Raw genomic sequence first — 20,235 nt, 5'->3', positions numbered from 1 at the left:
AGGTTAATTCATTATAATGGCATTCTCCACATCATAGAGGATAGTCTGCTTCACTTAAAAGAAACTGATAACGGCCTTCCCTGAGCCATCTTGGACCAGCGCTCAATGGAATACATGAATCCATAGCCTGCCTAGATTGCACACCACACCAGTCAGCACAGGATTTCTTCAAGCTCCCTTTCTTACCTGTGTGGAGGAGAGGCTCAGAGCTCACACCTGTACATCTTTTAGGGCCTGGTGTATACCTCCGGGGCTGAGGACTCTGTAGGGCCTGTGTAGGGCTTTGTATTTCAAGCTTTCCCTGCACTGCACTGAGTATGGCTTATGGCTTCTCCCAATGTCCTGGATCTCTGCTTATTCTGTGCCCTGGATATCAAACAGACACAGAGCTCCAGTTGAAGCAATTGTGGAAAAGATTGTTTTTTTTTATAATTTCAGATGAGTGGTATTCCTGCTCTTTTCTGTTTCTTGCTAATTATATATTATTCAGCAGAACTTTAATATTGCCATCTTATGAAATTCTGTCAAAGAAGAAAGAGAAAAGATAACCCATAATCATCCTACCCTAAAATAACCAGTTTTAACATTTGGGTGCCCTGCTGTCTTTTTCCTCCACGTGTAATTTGGCAGAGCTGTAATCATACCCAGTACACCATTGTACAGTGCCTCCTCCTCTGACTCTTTCACAGTATTTTTAATGTTACTACATAGTCTTCATGACTTTAATATTCATCGCTGCACAATAGTTCACCGAGTTCGAGTGTTTGATGTACTGAAGTATCTTGTGATCTTTAGACAATTTCCAGTTTCTCTTGGCAACAAGTATGCATGTTTTTGTGGCGATAGTAGATTTTTTTTTCACACCTTGAAGTCTCATCTAGATGTCAACTTAGTCAGCTGAGGTTAAGACTTCTTGTTTTGTCTCAACATCTGTTTTTGAATGTAACTAGGTTTAGGGAGTGCATCTATTCACTCTGCTTCTGGTGTGAGTGAAGAGAGTTGAACTCCTTCAAGTGGAGAAAGGAACCAGGAGGACTCAGCCCTGGTTCTCACCTGCTCAACTGTCCTACGTTGCTGTGTGTCTTACAGACGGAGCAGCTGCTAACCCTGTGGGTGCTGTTTATCATCACCATCGTGGGGAACTCTGTAGTGCTGTACTCCACGTGGAGGAAGAAGAGGAAGTCCAGGATGACCTTCTTCGTGACTCAGCTGGCCATCACAGGTAGGCCACTGTTCAGGTGGGAGGGAAGGCATTCTGTGCAAAATCACTTAGGGCTCCTGCCTTCAATTTTCCCACCCACAGAAATGTGGTCTCCGCAATTCAAAAGCATCATCAGCAAATTTAGGGGTCATTTCTACAGGGACCTACAACTCACACCTGAATATTTACATGTACCCCCCATGAAATCCCATTATAAAAACAACAGCTTACAGACTCGGAAACATCATTCTCCTCAGTATAACTGTGTGCTTCTGTAGGGTTTTCCTGCCCTTCTACACAATGGCCTCCAGGTTTGCTGAGGTCATGGAACCATGACCATGTTCAGAGCTTAAAGAATATCTCCTAACAACAGACCAGAACCATCTATATTCAGTCATAAAATGTGGAGCCTCAAGTTCTTGCAAGCTCACCTCTGTGGACATTGCTTTCCAAATGCTCATGAGGTATAACCCTTCTGCTAGAGGGAGCCTAAGAAAGTGATGGGTAATTCAGGATTTGGATGTTTCAGTGTGAGCTAAGGAATGGCTGATGCAGCTGTATGAGCCCAGCACATCTGGAAGGAGACTGGAGAGATTACAGATAGACAGACCAATGACAGATGGAAGGGAGGAAGGGAAGAAGGAAGGAAGGAAGGGAGGAAGGGAGGAAGGGAAGAAGGAAAGAAGGAGGGAGGGAAGGAAGAAAGGAAGGAAGGAAGGAGAGAAGGAAGGAAGGAAGGAAGAAAGGAAGGAGAGAAGGAAGGAAGGAGGGAAGGAAGGAGGGAAGGAAGAAAGGAGGGAAGGAAGGAAGGAGGGAAGGAAGGCAGGAAGGAAGGAAGGAGGGAGGGAGGGAGGGAGAGAGGAAGGCAGGAAGGCAGGAAGGAAGGAAGGGAGGAAGGGAGGAAGGAAGGAAGAAAGGAGGGAAGAAAGGATGGAAGAAGGGAAGGAGAGAAGGGACACTCGATGGAGCCCATGTTCAGAAGAAAAACATAGCCAGAGAGAAAGCACAGAAGGCAAAGGGGGAGCACAAAGAATCCAGCCTAAGCCAGGACAGGAGTCCTAAGCCCTGGGTCTAAGATGGCTGCTTTGAGCATTTAGTCTTGAGCTACAATAACATGACATGAACTTACAAGAGAATCTTGACTAAACCTTGATAACTTGCAATCTCCTTGGCTGTCCCTAACAACAGGTAGCTCTGTCTGACCTGTGGCAAGAAAAGGGTCCATTGTAAAACATGTATATGTATATGTGTACATATGCGTAAATGTGCACGTGCATATAAATGTGTGTGCATGTATGTGTATGTAAATGTGCATGTGTGTATATATGTATATGTGCATATTATGTATTATGCACATATGTGTATATGTAAATGTGTGTAAATGCTTATGTAAATGTATGTATGTATCCATCTGCCTAAGAATATGTGTATGTAAATGTCATGTGTATATGATTATGCATATATGTAAATGTATAGGTAGAGGTATTATAAATATATGTGTGTATGTATAAGTGTATCTTCCAGAGTCATAGGGTATGGCCAGTGGTGGGGAAGCTCCTCCAATCTCTCCTACAAACAGGACCCTCACTTCCCTCCCTTATGGTGGGTGACAGGAATAGAGGCTAACCACTGCCTTCACAAATGCTGAGGTACAAAAATCTTGACCGAGGGCATCCTAGCTTCTTTTATCCTATTTCTTTGATTACTACTTTCCATGGAACTATGAATTCTATTCAGCATATGAGAAGTTAGAGATCATAAGGATCTCAACTTGGAATTGAAATTTTTGCCCCAGAAAATAAATAATTGATGGAAGCTTCATTTTTTTGCCACCAATAACAAATGAATAATTGAAATTCTATTATCTAATGTCAGAGAGAAAAGTGGCATGGTCTATTTTTATTCATAATCTAATTAACCTGCATTTAACTTCTCACAAATGTTCCAGATAGAAGGTTGCTACTTGTTGATAACTTTCTGGATAAACTGAAGGAGTCAGGTCAGAAGTATTTCAGGTGAAGTATACTTCTTCATGAGAGAGGTATTAATAGGGCTGAGAGTCAGGGAGCTAAAATTAGACTCCTACAAGATATCAAAATGTCTTGCATACACATTTCCCCAGGGCCTCGGGTCTCATGGTGAGGTAGGAGATGATACATATAGAAGCTGGAAAATGCTAATAAAATAATTCAACATCGGTCTGTTCATTGAGATTTACATACATCTGGTTTGAGCCCCTAGTCCCTACCTACGGTGGTTTCAATCTTTCTGGGCTCTATATTCTTATCGCTTCAGGTTCTTGCTTTCTGCTATGGGACTATGAGTTCTCTTAAGAATGTGAGAACTTGGAGATAGAAAAGGATAACAATTTAAAATATTATTTTCAGTAAAACTTTAAACTTCTTTGGGAACGTTTATGCTCCTGGCTGTGGCAGTTTCCATTCGGTGGTTGATTTCACCTCCAAACTCCATGGCAAATTTTCCTCTTTTATTCAGGATGTGGCTCAGGTGTGATTTGGCTTTGGAGCAGTGCTTTTATAGAACGACCAACTTTTTTTTTTATCCAATGTATTGTTGAAGTAGTTCAGAACACCCAGCTTGGGAATATTGACTAGAGCCAAAGGTCCTATAAAAGCAGCGTCTGAACAAGAGGTTTTCTCTCAGCTGCTCTTATCTGCCTAAAGGCAGATCCTCCAGGAAGAACTTGGCTGCCGAAATCCCCTCCCTGGGATCTCATTAACCCGAGGAGATTGATTCTAATCCCCAGGAGAGAATGCAAGTTGCCACCACACCCAGGTAAATGATTTCAATCTCCCATCTATCCTTCTAAGGGCCCCTTGAGACATCCCCAAATCCCTTATTCTCCCCTCAGTGGCCATATCAGCTCTCCCTCTCTCCCCTAAGATAGCATGCAAGCTCTCAAATCCCACTGCTTCTGGACATAATTAGTCACTCCAGTCCCCATCTCAAAAATAGCTAAAGCAAGAAGAGCTGTAAGCATGGCTCAAGTGGTAGAGTAACAGCCTATTAAGTGTGGTACTCTGAATTCAAGCCACAATACCACACACACACACACACACACACACACACACAAGCAATTAACTTGCATACTTTTTCTCCTATTGATCTGCCAAATACATAACCTAGCTATTGAATCTGGGCAGTCTTTCCTTCTTTAGCTTCTGAAATCACCAGATGCAACTGCAGTCATCAGTGACTGGATCTGGAAAGCTAATGTCCAAGCAAAGTTGTTCCTGCTTCCTCCTCTCTTCCCTCTCCCCCTTCCCCTCCTCCCTCTCCTCTTCCTCTCTCTCCTCTTCCTCCCCCTCCTTCTTCTCCACCTCCTCCTCTTCCTCCTCATCCTCTTCATTATTATTGTGGTAGTACTCAGGATTTCAAGCTTTCACTTGGCTTTTTATTTTTAACTGAAGGCTAGCACTCTACCATTTGAGCCACAGCTCTATTTCCAGTCTTTTGCTGATTGACTGAAGATAAAAGTCTCATGAACTGTTCTGCCAGGGTAGCTTTGAACTCAAATTCTTAGCTTTGAACTCAAATACTGCCATCTGAGTAGCTAGGATGATAGGTGTGAGCCACCAGTGCTCAGTATCCCTGGCTCTTTTAGGGGTGGTGTGGGGGAGGAAGGCAGAAAGCCTTCTAAGATGTTGTCAAATAAGGCCAGACTAAGTAAATTCTCCATTAGATAGCATTTGCTACCTTGTCAGCCATCTTGAAAACAATCTCCTACTTATATACTGAAAGTTTTGAATGATTCTTTTTTAGTGTGTGCCAGTCCTGGGACTTGAACTCAGGGCCTGAGCACTGTCCCTGAGCTTCTTTTGCTCAAGGCTAGCACTCTACCACTTGAGCCACAGCACCACTTCTGGCTTCTTCTGTTTATGTGGTGCTGAGGAATTGAACCCAGGACTTCATGCATGATAGGCAAGCACTCTACTGAGTGATTCTTTTTTTTAGGGGGGGGGGGCGTCCGGTCATGGGGCCTGAACTCTGGGCCTGGGTGCTGTCCCTCAGCTCTTCAGCTCAAGGCTAGCGCTTTACCACTTGAGCCACAGTGCCACTTCCGGCTTCTTTCTTTTTTGCTTATGTGGTGCTGAGGAATCGAACCCAGGGCCTCATGCATGCAAGGCAAGCGCTCTACCACTGAGCTGCCTTCCCAGCCCTACTGAGTGATTCTTTAAAAACACTTTACTTCCATTTTGTCTTTTCTGTATTTTTTTTGGCATGTCAGTTGGAGTCAGGTTCAGTTGCACATGAATAAAATCTAGATAAAAAAGGCTTACATTTATGAGGATTTATTTTTATCTTATGTAAAGTTCAGAGCTAGCTAAACCAGAGCTCGACTTTTCTTATCATGGAAGAACAGGCTCCTTTATAATTCTATTCTATTAAAGGACTTTCACCCTCAAAGTCATCCCCTCCTGGGATGTATGGTTGGATCTTGGCTTGAGACAGCTGTTAGAATTCCTGCCATTTCAACATGTCCAAATTCTAGTCAGTAAGGAAGGAAGCGGGGAGGGGCTCAAGGCAGCCACCAGTCCTGTTTTTTTGTTTTTTTTTTGTTGTTGTTTTTTTTTTTGGGTCTGGTCATGGGGCCTGAACTCTGGGCCTGGGCGCTGTCCCTCAGCTCTTCAGCTCAAGGCTAGCGCTCTACCACTTGAGCCACAGCGCCACTTCCGGCTTTTTTCTTTTTGCTTATGTGGTGCTGAGGAATTGAACCCAGGGCCTCTGGCATGCAAGGCATGCGCTCTACCACTGAGCCACCTTCCCAGCCCACCAGTCCTGTTTTTAACTGGTATTCCCATCTAGAGGTTACCTAAAGGCAGGCAACCATCTTTTAACCATAAGCATACGAATAGACAGATCACTTTAAAGATGGAAAGGACTTCAGCAGCCACATGCCAGGAAACAGGACAGGAACTGAATAACTATGTATTTGTATTTCAAAAGCACAATTGTGCTCTCTCTCCTCCTAAGCTGTTATCTTGGCTGTTATCTATATTCCATGGCTAGTTCTTTAGGGAGAAAACTTCCTATGTTACTATGTTTTTGTTACCCAGCAGTAGGCTATCTACAGTTCTTCAATGAACATTGTCATAAGTAATTTTTGGTTCATATTCTTTCTTATTTGTTTAGACAATCGTATGAAAGGGGATTTACAACATCAAAGAAAGAAACACACCTAATTTTCAAATTGGCCTAGGTCCTTATAGGTCAGGCAAGTTGAAAAGCATCTACTAGAAACCTTGGCTGTTAGCACAATCTTCAACTTGGAAGGAAAACAGAAGATCTTAAAGCTGCTATTTGGACTCGTTTTTGTTGTTTGGGTTTTGGGGAGTTTTTTTGCCACTTTTTGTACATCCATCCTAATAACTTTCTGGGTGAATTTAATGACTATTTGTATTTTAGGAACTAAAGTGCTAATTAAAGTTTACTAGTCATTTATCATCTTCACCGTTTATTTGTCTGTGTTGCTCAGATGCACCAGAGAAGAAAAGCTAATGCGTTACTCTCATTGAGTGCTCAACCAAGGGAAGAAGGAAAACATTTTTTTTGGCATGCTTTCAAAAAAAATCTTTTTTGAATAGGATTGAATTCTCTACATATTGGAAGAGGACATTCATTAGAGAGCAATTTACTCCTAAATTTAGGTTTTCTCTACCTTTTCTCCCCTGCCTGAGAGCAAACTGTGAGTTTCAAAAGCAAGAGAGTTAACAGGCACAGAGTACTGAAGTATCCTGGGACATTGGGGGAGTCGGTGCTGGGTTTGGTGTTTCTTTGTTGGTGTCACATTTGCTGGATTTCTGGTTATCTGGGTAGCCTTGTGGTGGTGTCCACACATTTAAAGGAGCAAAAACTCCTTGACATCTTTAGACTCTGAAGAATGATTTCAACAAGTTAAAGTCTTTTCCTGTTTGGTCTCTGGATGTTGAGATTTCCTCTGCCTCTGCCCTCCAGTTGTGTGGGCTTGGATGGGGATGGTGTGGGTTCATGCTGGATTTGCAGTGGGGACCAATTCCTAGTTTTCTAGGCAGGCACACAGACCCCCTATTACCCAGGGGTTTCAGTCAGACTCTTTAGTAACAGCTGAGACAGACAGGCAAGCAAACCCAAGAGTTCCTTGGACAAGGGAGTGTCTCTAGGATTGCAGAAGAAAAGGACTAGTGCCACCCCACCCCAAGACAGCTGCAGGATGAGGTGGGGAGGAGGCTGGGCACCAGGTGCTATGATATAGACAGGTAGGTGTTCAAGGCTTCCTGCAGACAGGACAGTCTCCTGGGGTGTGGCCGTCAGGGTCTGCTGGGGAAGGAAGCTCACAATTCTAATCTTGGGGCTCAGACGTGGCCCTCGTCAGTTCTCTCTGCATATCAGAGCTGATCCTGAACTCTGGCCAGAGCAGGGAAAAGCCAAGATGGAGCCCTTTGAGCATCTACTGTGGGACAAAGGCCTGCCAGCCTGCTCTGCTGGCATGATTGCCTGGGTTTCTCTCTCTGGGCTCTATGAGAGTCCTGAGCATGGACGGTGGCTATAGGAGGCAGGGTTTGAGTTCAGGTTAACCCTGGGCCTTCTGCTTAGATGGAAGGTGGCAGGAGGCAGGCCTGACTGCAGGCGGTGCGCACAGCTTCTACTGGATAGCTCAATCGATAGTGCCCCGGCGGAATCAATGCTCCCTGAAGTCAAAGCCAGGCACTTCGGGAACTGGGGCAGTTTCTGAGTTTGAACTTCAATGTCTCTTCACACCAAATGACCCTCCTGCCCTGGGCAACACTCAGGCCCCCAAACACCCACTGAGAGACTCTTGTCTGTGGTGACTGCACAACATGTGTGTTTGTCAGGGAAACATGGTATGATCTGTCATCATCCTAATAGCTCTATTGCTTTTCATTGTTTCAAAAGTATCTTAAGATTTGCTTTGGCTGGACAAGTTTCAAAACATTCTTTCTCTGTATTATCTAGAAGCTTTTTTGTTTCTTTCTCTTTTTTTTCTGGTCATGGGGCTTGAACTCTGGGTTTGGATGCTGTCCTTGCGCTCTTCAGCTCAAGGCGAGAGCGCTACCACTTGAGCCACAGCACCACATCCAGTTTTCTAGTGGTTTATTGGAGATAAGAGTCTCATGGACTTTCCTGCCCTGGCTGGCTTTGAATCACGATGCTCAGATCTCAGCCTCCTGAGTAGCTAGGATTACAGGCGTGAGCCACTGGCACCCAATTTAGAAGCTATTCTCCCAGCTTCTCTGTACATCTTTTTCAAAACTTAGTGTCATATTATTTTGTCTTTCACCTTTTATTTCATAATGTCAAAACATTCCCCCAAGTGTAAAAAAAAATGAAAAAAAACCCCAGAAAATTCCTGAAATTTAAGTTCCTTAAAGTTTTTTGGAATGAATGCATATTCTTTTTGCTCATAGGCCTGTGTCCTTTCCTACAAATGTAAAACTATAAAATTTCTCTGTCATATCACTTGATCATTTCACCAGAGGCATTTTAATTGGCTAACATTTGAATAAGGAGGCAGAATTTAGGTAATTCGTAGAATAGTACAACACCATCATCATTGTCTACTTGAAGAAGAGCTGGTCTAGTGTCACAAAGAAAATTACCTTTTCTCAAGCAGGAAAAAGAAAAAGAGATTTTTTTTCCTGCCACTGTAGAAATAATGTAATTAAAAGATGCAAACTCTTCCCTTAGTAAAGATTTTCTTCTTTAGCAAAATTGAACCTTGGTTCCAGGTTAGGAAGTGTGTGGGTAAAGTGGGGAGGGGCATTTCCCCTAGGTAGGCAGGGGCCTGGGGGAGGCCTGGCTCTGCAGGTCCTAATCTGAGTTTTAGGGCTGGAGTGCAAGCACTCACATTGTCCCAGAAATCATCCCCCATTCTCACCTTCATCCAGGGTCCATTTTTCCATTATGACTCAGCTGCATTTCTCCACACCCTAGCCTCAAAATCCTTCACAATATTACATTTTATATATATATAATAATATATAATACAAAATGTTTAAGGTGGTATAATATATAAGTAAGCATATAAAGGCAGTAATATTTCCCAAGCCAGTGGTGTTCTTCAAATAAGCAGATAGGATTGTAATTCTAGAAAGTTCTTCTTAAGAGTATTACTACATTCATTTCCTGAACTTCTCTCCTGGGTGAGATCATTAAGATGTGTTTAGGCCAAATATATATAAATAGATTATATGTTAACATTATAAAATAGTAATACTATGTGTTACATATCACTGTATTATAATGTCTCTATATTATAATATTAAATTACACATTATATTATGATTATTATGTAATACAATAATCATATAATTATATAGTACAACAATTAATTCTAATTATGCTTGTTATATTATATATCATTATATATTATTATATCACTATTGTATTATATATAATAATACAATTATATTGTTATCTAATTATAATTATAACAACATAACATATTATCTTCTTATATAATTTGTTATATATCTATTATATTGTAATCATCATACTATATTGTTATAATTATTAACATAGTTTAAATTATTGTAGCATAGTATAATTATACATTGTGATACTAATTATTATATTATATCTCATATACCTATTGTGTATTATGTAGCTTTTACAGATGTGCAATGATGTAATTACCATAGTACACCTTTGACTTTTGCACATGAGTTTTGATGTTGAGCACATACAATGTTTCCTGATGATGGAAAGAGGGACGACCAGTTATGAGCTTCTACCTCCAAGCAGCTGAAGGCCGGGGTCAGAGCATCCAGGACCCCCCAGCAACAGGACTCAGAATGTAATAAAAGAGGATTCTGGATCATCTCTGGAATCTCTGAGCAGAGGAGCAAACTGAACAGAGACATGTTCAAGCTTATAAGTCAAAATACCACTTGTGGATTTAGGAGCTAGACTTAATTACTTCTTAGAAAACTCCTTTATTCCTCTCTCAACAAGCTTATGTAATCATCTTGGATCTGTCTCTGCTTTCCTTCCTTCCATAATTATTTTTCTCATTTACTTTTCCTGATAGTCTTATACTCACTTGGGTATCTGTCAAAAGGCTACGTTTGAGTATATTAAATCATGCTGAATGGTGGGGCTTGAATTCCATCTGCTAGTTTTATGAAAATCTAACCAGAAAAAAGAAAAAAAAATCCTTTTCCATTATGTAGGCGATTTGTGTGCGTGGCCTGGCCCCATGAGCTATGAGCTGGGGCAGATTTTAAATTGCAGGGTTGTGGGGACCCAACCCCTGGGTGCTGGTTAGAAAGATCACAGACAGGGCGACAGAGGCGCTACCTGGATCAGTGGGCATTATTGCTGTTCCCTCAGTGAAGAGAATTTTGACAGAGCCACTCGGTGCAGTGATAATGCAGACAACTGAACTGATGCAGGAATATTTAGGCCTACCACAGCAGGGCTGAGCTCCCAGCTGAACCTAATGTTAAACTTACCCTGTGGGATCCATAGGGTTATATCCACTCCGTGCAGTCAAATGCTGTCCCGCCCCAGGGGTGTGTTGAGGAGAGCCATAGATTGTTAAATTATTTAGAGAGGTATAAGACCACATATTCACATCTAAGAAATTATTCACAAGCCAGGGGCTGGGGGCTCACACCTCTCAGAATGCTGAGATCTGAGGGTCATGGTTCAAAGACAGCCTGGGCAGAAAAGTCCATGAGACAACCAACAAAAATAAAAAAGTGGGGGTGTAGGCTCAAGTGGTAGAGCCCCAATCTTGAGCAGAAAAGTGAAAGAATGAGCCCCTGAGTTCAAGCTCCAGTATCAGGATACAAACATGTGCACATGCGTGTGTATGTGCGCGCGCGCACACACACACACACACACACATACCACAAACATCCCCAAACCAAAAAAAAAAAAAAAAGGAAAAAAAAGGAAGACACAAAGGGAATAGAATAGAATAGAATACTGTGCCCAACTCCCACATCTCCCTTCTCAGGCTGGCAGCAGAGATCTCTGAAAAGAGTTATTATCAGGGCATTGCAGGCTGATAAAATTTTAAAGATTTAGATATGTGCTGAGATGCACAAATGACAGTGCGTTGTATGCCCTGATCCCAGGGAGGTTCATGGAGGGTGTCCAGTGTGCGAGAGAGCAGGAAGGAGGCAGGTGTCCACAGCAGCAGGACCTCCTCTACTTAGTTGATGCTGCAGAGCACCGCAGGTACCATGGCTGCTTGAAAGGGAGTGAAGAAAGAACATTAAATTTATTATAGCCAGGAAGCACATGCATGTAAAGACAGTGATATTTCCCAAGCCAGTGGAGCTCTTCAAATAAGCAGATAGGATTGTTATTATGCTAGTAAGTTCTTCTCCTAAAGAAATCTTAAGAGTGTTACTACATTCCTTTCCTGAACTTCTCTCCTGAGTGAAGTCATTGAGATGTGTTCAGGCCAAAGAAATGGGACTAGCCTTAATTGGCAGAGCCCATTTCTTTGGGCTCAAGCCTGTAATCCTAACTACTCATAAGACTGAGATCTGGAGGATCAAAGTCCAAAGCCAGCTTGAGCAAATGAATCTGACACAATCTGTCTCCAAAATAACCAGCAAATAGGTTGGAGGCATGGTTCAAGTGGTAGAGTGCCAGCCAAGCAAGCAAGCTAGGTGGTTGTGAGGTTCTGGGTTCAAACCCCAGTACCACCAAAACTTTACTATTTAAGTCGAGATAGGAGTCTCTGTGGATGTTTCTTACCTAGCTGGCTTTCAACTATGATCCTCAGATCTCAGCCTCCTGGTTAGATAGGGTTCCAGGTAGAGCCACAGGTGCTCAGCCCAGAGGCAGTTTTTATGACAGAGCAAACCTGGCCCTTTCCTGATCTAGCTCACTCTCTTTTTCTCTCTTTCTCTCTCTGTCTCTCTCTCTTTCTCTCTCTGGCCACCTGCTGCTTTTGCACAAGCACCCCACTGTGTGACCTCATCCACTATTTTGTGACAAAGCCTGAAATCCTTCCTGGATGCACCCAAGCAATCTTCCATGGAGAACTGTGAGCCAAAACAAACCTTCGTTCTTGTATAATGCACCCAGGCTCAGGTGGGTTGATGTGGCAACACACCATAGTCTAAGTCAATATACAAGTTGTACATGAATGCTTATCTCCTACTGTTGCATGTGGGAGATTTATACAAGTGGATAACAGAATTTTGGTTTGGCTGTTGTGGAAGGGGCAAATAGAATGACAGCTTGTCTCCCTCCTCCCTCCCTCCCCCTTCCATCTCTTCCTCTCCCTCTCTGTCTCTTTCTGTTCCTCTCTGTTTCTCTGTCTCTCTTTTTTTCTCTCTCTCTGTTTTGTGCAAGCTATACCTCAAAGTGAAAGATGAGAGGGAAACCTCGTTCTCTATTTCCATTGAGATGCTAATTACTTATCAAATGCTTTTCTCTCTCAGGACTTGGTCAGAGAAAGAAAGGAGGGGGGTCAGCATGCCAGATTGTTGGGGCCTTGATGAAGCAGCAGGTGACCTAGAAAAGATTATTCCTCAGAGAAGAAAAAGCCCAGCACAGTGTCCCTGGATAATGATGACATTCTGTTGCTATGCACTGTTAAGGAGTTTCAAAATTGTTGGTAGAAATCAGAAAGGACTTTCTCATCCAGCTGACAGCTTGCTAAATAAATGTAGATAGATTTCATACCTGTCCATTTTAATGAGCATTCAAAATATAGTCAGGTATGGCTGCCAGTGTGTCCCTAAATTGCTTTCCATTCTCAAATGCAAATAGGTGGATGGACTTCCAGTTCATGGCCATCTCTGGCTAACAGCCCTCAATGCAACCTGTCCCATTTTCTCACTTTAAAAATGTGAAGGGACGGGGGCGGGAGGAGGAGGGAAAGGGGGGAAGAAGGAAAACTCTCATTACTGCAGGCAACCACCAGTGATAGACAATGGAACCTCAGCATCAGAGAGGAACTGGCAGTAATTACAAGGCAGATGGGCGAGCATTCAGAAACTGGGAGAGCCCCGTAGCCTGGAGCCACGCCCAACTTCGAGTCACAAAACACAGCCAGAAAAAGGTTAGGCACCAAACACAGCCAGAAAAATGTTGGCGCAGGGGGGCAGGAGGGGTGCTGCCAGGTACCTATGCTGGCACCTAAATCACCGACAAGGGGCCCCTAATCCTTTGATGTTATATCCACAATTAGTGTGTGTGTGTCTGTGTGTGTGTGTGTGTGTGTGTGTGTGTGTGTGTGTGTGTGTGTGTGTGTGTGTGTGTGTGAATCAAGAGAAGGAAAGAACAAGACAAATGGGAGAAAACATTTGCTAACAACGATTATCCAAGATATACACAGAACTCTTAAACGTATCTAAATTTTCTTAGGAGTATCTTCATTTCCCCTTCAGTTTTAAAAGACAACGTTGCTGGGCATACAATTTGGAATTGGTAGGGTGAGTTTTGTTTTTGTTGTTGTTCAGTACTTTAAATATATGGCACCCTTGCCTTCTACCCTTCAGGACATCTCAAGAGAAACTTGTGGTTCATCTTCTGGCTGTCTCCTGTAATGTGCTAGGTCATTTCTGATTGCTTTCAATATTCTTAGCCTTTGTCTTTTTTTAAAAAAAAGGGTAAATATAATATGTTCATTTGTTTATTTAGATGAATTTCATTGCATTAGATTGCATTCATGTACACTGGCATTTTCTTTTAAATCTGGCTAGGTTTTTTTTCTTCTTTCTTTCTTTATTTTTAATTGTGAAAATACCATACAGAGGGGTTACAATTACATGAGCAAGGTAATGAGTACATTTCTTATCAAGCATTGTTGCCTCCTCCTTTGTTTCCCCTTCCCATCCCCTCGCACCCCCCACCCCTCACCTCCCCCATCTACTCACCCCCCAAAGTCTGGGACGGTTTTGAGCATTATTTCTTCAAACATTCTTTCTGTCTCTTCTCTCTCTGAGATATGTAGAGGTGAAAACCTGGAACCTTTTTATACTTTTTCCTTTTTAAAAATCTTTTTAAAAAATTGTATTTTATTATCTCTCTTTTTTTTGTGTGTGGGGCTTGCTTGAACTCTGGACCTAGGCATTGTCCCTGAGTTCTTTTGCTCAAGACTAGAGCTCTACCACTTTTAGCCACAATGCCACTTGCTTTTATCAATCTCTTTTGTACAAAAGAGTTACCATTCAACAAATCAGTTGATAAATATAATGCATCTTGATGGGTGTCACTCCTTCCATGGTCCTCCCTTTTCCCTCCCAGTTCAACCCCTCCCCTCATCTTTCTCAACTGTGACTGCATTCTTCCAACTCTGAGCCTTCCTAGGAACTCATCCACCTGGGCACACAGATGCTTCAGAGTCAGCATCCATGCACATATCTTCTTCCCCAACCTCATCCACCCAGGACTTTTTGACTTATTGTTTTTTATGATAGCTATCCCTTGCTCAGACATCTATGATCAGTTCTTTGGCCTTTATGGATTGGGGGGGGGGGCAGGTGAAACAAAGGCATGGTTTGCAGCAGTCCTTCGGACTCGAAACCTTTGAAATTAAGGTCTATGTTTTCTCCACTGGATCAGTCGCATAGTGTCCTTTTACTGTGTCTTCCTGGGTGTATTGACTTGAGAGAGAGTGTGGCAAGAAGGCAAAGTAAAACACCATAACATTGTCTTGCTGCAGTGCAGATCTTTTTTTTCCTACAATAAGCTTTCCTGCTATTATCGAAAACCTCAACTACATCCCACAGTTCTATGAAACTTAATTCTGGCAAGATTGGGGGTTTTTTGCTTTAGGGTTGTTTTTTTTTTTTGACAGTTTATGACTTCTACCTCTTCTGACCTGTTTAAATTAGGGGCTTTGGTGCTTTATTTTCACATTTTTTTCTTTTCTATCATTTAGGGCCCATAAAGTGTTTCTCAAGGTTTCTTTAACTTCATCTCACTAGTTCTGATGTGGTATTTTCATTACCACTATAATAATTATAGATTCATGAGTCATAGATAATAACCATAGTACCATTATGATTCATTAATCTATTGTTTTGCATTATGATTTCTTTGGTGACCAGTTCAGAAATTTTCTTTTTTTTTTGGAGGGTGGGGGTCCGGTCATGGGGCCTGAACTCTGGGCCTGGGCGCTGTCCCTCAGCTTTTCAGCTCAAGGCTAGCACTCTACCACTTGAGCCACAGCACCACTTCCAGCTTTTTTCTTTTTCTGCTTATGTGGTGTTGAAGAATCAAACCCAGGGCCTCATGCATGCAAGGCAAGCGCTCTACTACTGAGCCACCTTCCCAGCCCCGGAAGTTCAGAAATTTTCTTTAAAAAGAAAAATTCAAATGTCCTACGCTTCCTGAGTTCTGCTTTTATAATTATTTTCTCTAACTTCTCTGCTTGTCTTAGATTTCCTATAACTCAATATATTATTTAATCTGTAATGTTTTTAGGCTTCTCCACTGGTCCTTGAAAATAGGTGTTTTCCAGATTTGAGAAGTATTATTTTATATATTTGCATTAGATCAAGTTTGTTTACTGTGTGGATCAAATCTTTCTTAACCTTACTGATTTTCTTTTCAGTTTAGTTGATCTATAAATAGCTAGGAGAATTTGCTAAGCCTGCAGTTATGGTATTGGATTTGTGCAGCTTTTCTTCTAGGTTTATTAATTTTTTTCCCTTTATTTACTCACAGGTTAAGAATAGCTACAGCTTCCTGGTGAATTACACTTTTAATCAATAATCAGTAACCATCTTTCTCTCTCATAATGCTTTTTTAACTTTAGAGACTATTTTATCATCTTATAGTAATATGTTCACACCAATCTTCCTTTATTTAATGCTTGGCTGGTATTTCTTTTTTAGAAATTTTTATATTTTAGGCCTTAAGTTTTAGGTGCTTTGGTTTTTGTTCTTTATCAGAGCAAGCATTTATGTGTCTGTTCCTGTGTCCAGCTGACTATTGACTACAAAGGTGGCCATAGGCCTCAAGTCAGGAGCTGGAGGAGAGCAGAAGAGACAGAAGCAGCTCAGAGGCCCTTCAGGCATGGGTCCAGGGACAGCAGCTGTCCTCTGAGCTGTCAGACTGTCACAGTCAGCTTCTTCAGAAGCCCGTGGAATCTTCCTGTATCTTCCTTATACTTGAAGCTGCCAGTGACCCACTGGGAAGCCTTGTGCTCCTAAGGAAGTCACCATGGGCTCATGCCCAACAACAATGTCCATCATGCCTTTGAAGTCATCTCCTCATCCCAAAGCTGTCATATCAGATACTGAAGCCAGCACTTGGTCATGTTCCCTGTATCTGTATATTATTATAGAAAATTCATAGTCACTACCTAATGCTTCTTTTTCTTTCTCTCCAGGAGCTCCCAATGAGATTTTTTTTTAATTTTCTCATTGCAAGCTTCTTAACTTCCCTCTGATCTGCCTTTTTCTTTTCTCTTGCTTGCCTCTGGGTAATATCTTCTACCCAATATTCGAATTTACCAATTCTTTTTTTTTCTTTTTAAATCTGGTTCCAATCTTCTAATTAACATGTTTATTGAAGGTCTAATTTTACTTACGATATAATTTTTCTTAATTTTTAAAAACTTTTTCATTCTCTTTTATTACTTATATCTGGTAAATTAGAGACATCTTTTACCACCCTCAAGTTTATAGTCCCCTTTCTTGTAGTATATTTTGAAATATGAACAAACTTTGTTCACGTAGCATTCCCAGCGCATGGAATCCATGTGCCTGGAATCTGTGTGCACCAGTGTTTGTGTTTGCTTAGGAGTTTCTCAAAGACCTCAGTTTATTCATAAGAGAATAGAAGTGAAAAGGGTAAACTGAATCTTAGTACTGTCATGACAATAGTTTTGACCCAACAGAGCCAAAGTGTCAATGATCCAGAGAGTTGGTCCAACCGCATTTGGACCATCCATGCATGTGATGGATTACTGGTTGCCAGTCTTGGGAAATACTGGGAAAATGAAAAGTCAATTCATTTTCCACAAGGCTGCATCTCCTGTGCAAAATTAAGAAGACAGAAAGCAATTTAAAAAAAAACCCTTCAGATAGCCATATAATACTTTTACTGATTAGCCAACATGCTCCCCTTCTCAGTGAGCATTTCTGTCACTGGGACATCTGCATCACAGGCTTTAATGGCCACAAGCACATTAATTAAGGAAGGGGGCGGGGAGAGAGAGAGAGAAGCTGATTACTCAGTTTTTGAGTTTCAAGTAATTTGGATGAAAACAGGAAAAGCCAGACTGCCTGGATCTAAGAATGAAAAGGCCAAAGGGCATGCAAGGAGGAGACAGATGTTCCCAGAGCCTGGTAGACATGGAGCAGGATAGGGGCCTGGGATTGGAACAAGTCAGGAGCCAAGGAGTTCCTACCAACATGGTACAGAAAGCAAAGAAGAAATTTACCTCCTGCCCCTTCCAAAGCTAAAGCAAAGGCTAATGCATGAGTCTTAAAGGGTCCACAGCACATGCAAGGACCCACATATCACCCACCTTCTAGTGTCCCAAGACCTAAGTATCTCTGGAAGAGAAGCCAGCCTGACCACTATGCCATCACCAAGTTCTCTGACTGCTAATCCACCATAGTGAAGGAAACACTCACGGTCACTGTGGATGTTAGGGTCAGGCAGTGGTCACTGTGGATGTCAGGGTCAGGCAGTGGGTCAAGCCAGCAGTGGAGAAACTCTTTGTCATTGGCATGGCCAGGTTCAATACTCCAATGAATAATAATGTTTAACCAGCTCCTGACTTATAATGCTTTGAGTCCAGCTGAGTAATACTAAATATATATTTTTGAAACATTAAAAACAAAAGAAAGAGCCAAAGGACAAAGGTATCCGTAATCCTCTCTGTCCATTTCCTCAAGAGACAGTACTGGAGATGAATGAGGCAGGTCCCCCCTCCCTCCACCCCTGACCATCAGAGGGGAGGACAGTGTGAGGGGGGCAGCACAAGACGAACTGTACATTGGGCTCTGGGCTCTGCAGGCTGGTGTGGAGACCAGGTAAATAGACATAGGTTTGCAGTGGAGCCAGCATGTGGCCTGGAGAGGTCCTGGCCTGGGAAGATGCCAGGTGATCAGAAGACAGCTGCAGGCATGCTTGGGTCACAGGCTTCTCCTTGGACACCCACGTGATGACTGTCCCATGTGCTCATGTGCACACAAACACACACACACACACACACACACACACACACACACACACACAATTGGATCCAGATCTTTCCAGAGCTTAAAGAGGAGAAGAGTAAACACTTAATTGACTGTAGGTAAGTTTCTGCTATCCAGCAGAGTAGAAAGGCATACTAGCAATTTATTTTAGTTTGAGAACAATACAGCACATTGTTTTTCTGGTACAACAGCACAACTGTAGTGAGTGCTTAGATTCCAAGATGACTGAGCTGGGGGACAGGCAGGACGAGGTGACAGAGGGATGGGAAGGAACAATCTAGGTACCAATGTCCTACCACCCTCTTTTGGTCAGGACCACATCACAAACGAGGCCTGTCATGGCCCCGGGCATGTTTACTGCCTAGTTCTGTGTAGTGAAGCTCCTGGTCGGAGAGAATAATTGATGTGCACAGAGTTGGAGCTCTTGCCAGTTTGTGGAGAAAGGACCTCTAATTCAGAGAAAAGAGTTGGGCCTCTGCCAGTCAAACACCTTTTAGGCTTTCATACAGGCATCAATCAGACCCTGATTTCAGTCTGACAAACGAGGGAAAATAAAACTGTCAGAATGGAGGCCAGCTCTTTACTGGGGCAGTTAGCCTGGTAATGGAGGAGAATATTACTGCTTCAGGCATTTGCATAGTATCTACTGATCAGACCTCTCCAAGGTTCTGTTTGTGCCAGACCCTGGCAGGGAGGAAAGTCTGTCTCGTCATCTCTTTTTGTTAAATTAACACTTTTAATTAAGATTTGTTATTAGCATATATTGGTTGTTCAAGGGAGGAGAGCTCACTGTGACATTACCGTATATAAATATGATGCTGCCCATCAACCTTGCCCCCTGTGCCCGTCTCCTTTATCCTCTCCACCTCCTTCATTTCAACAGGTTTCATTGTTCTGTTTTCCTACAAGCATAGACTAAAGTGCTTTGGCCACATGCACTCTCATTCAGCCTGCCCTGTCCAGATGCCTGCCTCCAGACTGAGTCTGGTCTACTCTCCTGTCATTTATTTCTTGTTAGTGTATGTTCACAGTACCAAGGGATTTCACCCTGGCCCTTCATAGGTACCCATATTATATTTTAACCTGAATGACCCTCTCCATTGCTCTCTTTTTCCTCATTCCCACAACCTCTACGATCCCACTCTAACTAGGCCATTCATACAGCCTCAGCTTCAAGCAGGGGCAAGATGAAACTGGAGAAGCTGGGTTTCATTCACACCTTGCCGTGCCACCCAGGCAAGCTGCCATCCCATTCTCTTCCTCGCTGCATTCCATACTACCTTACTGTCACTCAGGGACCAAGGTCAGATGTCCCCATTAAAATGAAAATGCAGCCAGGAGACTAAGTGACTTTTCATCATCAGCTCTGAAGAATTAGCTCATCAGTGAGATTTCCTTTACACCTGAGAGCTGCTCATTTTGGTGAAATGGTACTGGGAGAAACTTTACCAGCAATCAGAGAATCTCCTGCTAGGAGGGAGGGAAGGAGAGAAGTAAGCAAGTAGGGAGGGGGGAGGGAGGGAGAGAGAGAGGCAAAGCCAAATCAATCATTGTAGAATCCTACAACAGATAGACTTGGGTGACCCAGCACAGGTCACCACATCCTTCTTCCCCCAGTGCCAAATCCCTGAGAATGGGCCCAGGCTCTTTGCTTAATCACATCTAGGGTTGAGGAAACAGCCTCCTTCTTAGATAAACTACTTAGAATTTCCAAGACACCACTGGGAAAATACCCTAAGTCCAGTCCCATGGAAGTCCGAAGTCTAGCCTCTTCCTGGGGAACAGGCACTGTGCCCAGATCTTCCCCTGTGTCTCATAGATGATGTCCACTCGTTTCTCTGCAACATGTGCAGATGTGGAGCATAGCTTCTTCTCCTGGGGATG

General features: G+C 42.6%; 1 protein-coding gene across 1 annotated transcript in view; it reads left to right on the top strand.

Annotated features, from left to right (window-relative positions):
* Positions 1-20,235, top strand: part of Npsr1 (neuropeptide S receptor 1) — a 96,039-nt gene that overhangs the window by 19,353 nt on the left and 56,451 nt on the right. The window contains exon 2 of the mRNA XM_042695134.1: positions 1,090-1,222. Coding sequence (XP_042551068.1) covers positions 1,090-1,222 — 133 coding nt within the window. The remainder of the gene's footprint in view (positions 1-1,089; positions 1,223-20,235) is intronic.

This window comes from Dipodomys spectabilis, unplaced genomic scaffold, assembly GCF_019054845.1.
Source record: "Dipodomys spectabilis isolate Male_0828 unplaced genomic scaffold, ASM1905484v1 ptg000178l, whole genome shotgun sequence".
Lineage (NCBI taxonomy): Eukaryota > Metazoa > Chordata > Mammalia > Rodentia > Heteromyidae > Dipodomys > Dipodomys spectabilis.
Note: the sequence above shows the minus strand (reverse complement) of the source record. Positions and strands in the feature narration are given on the sequence as shown.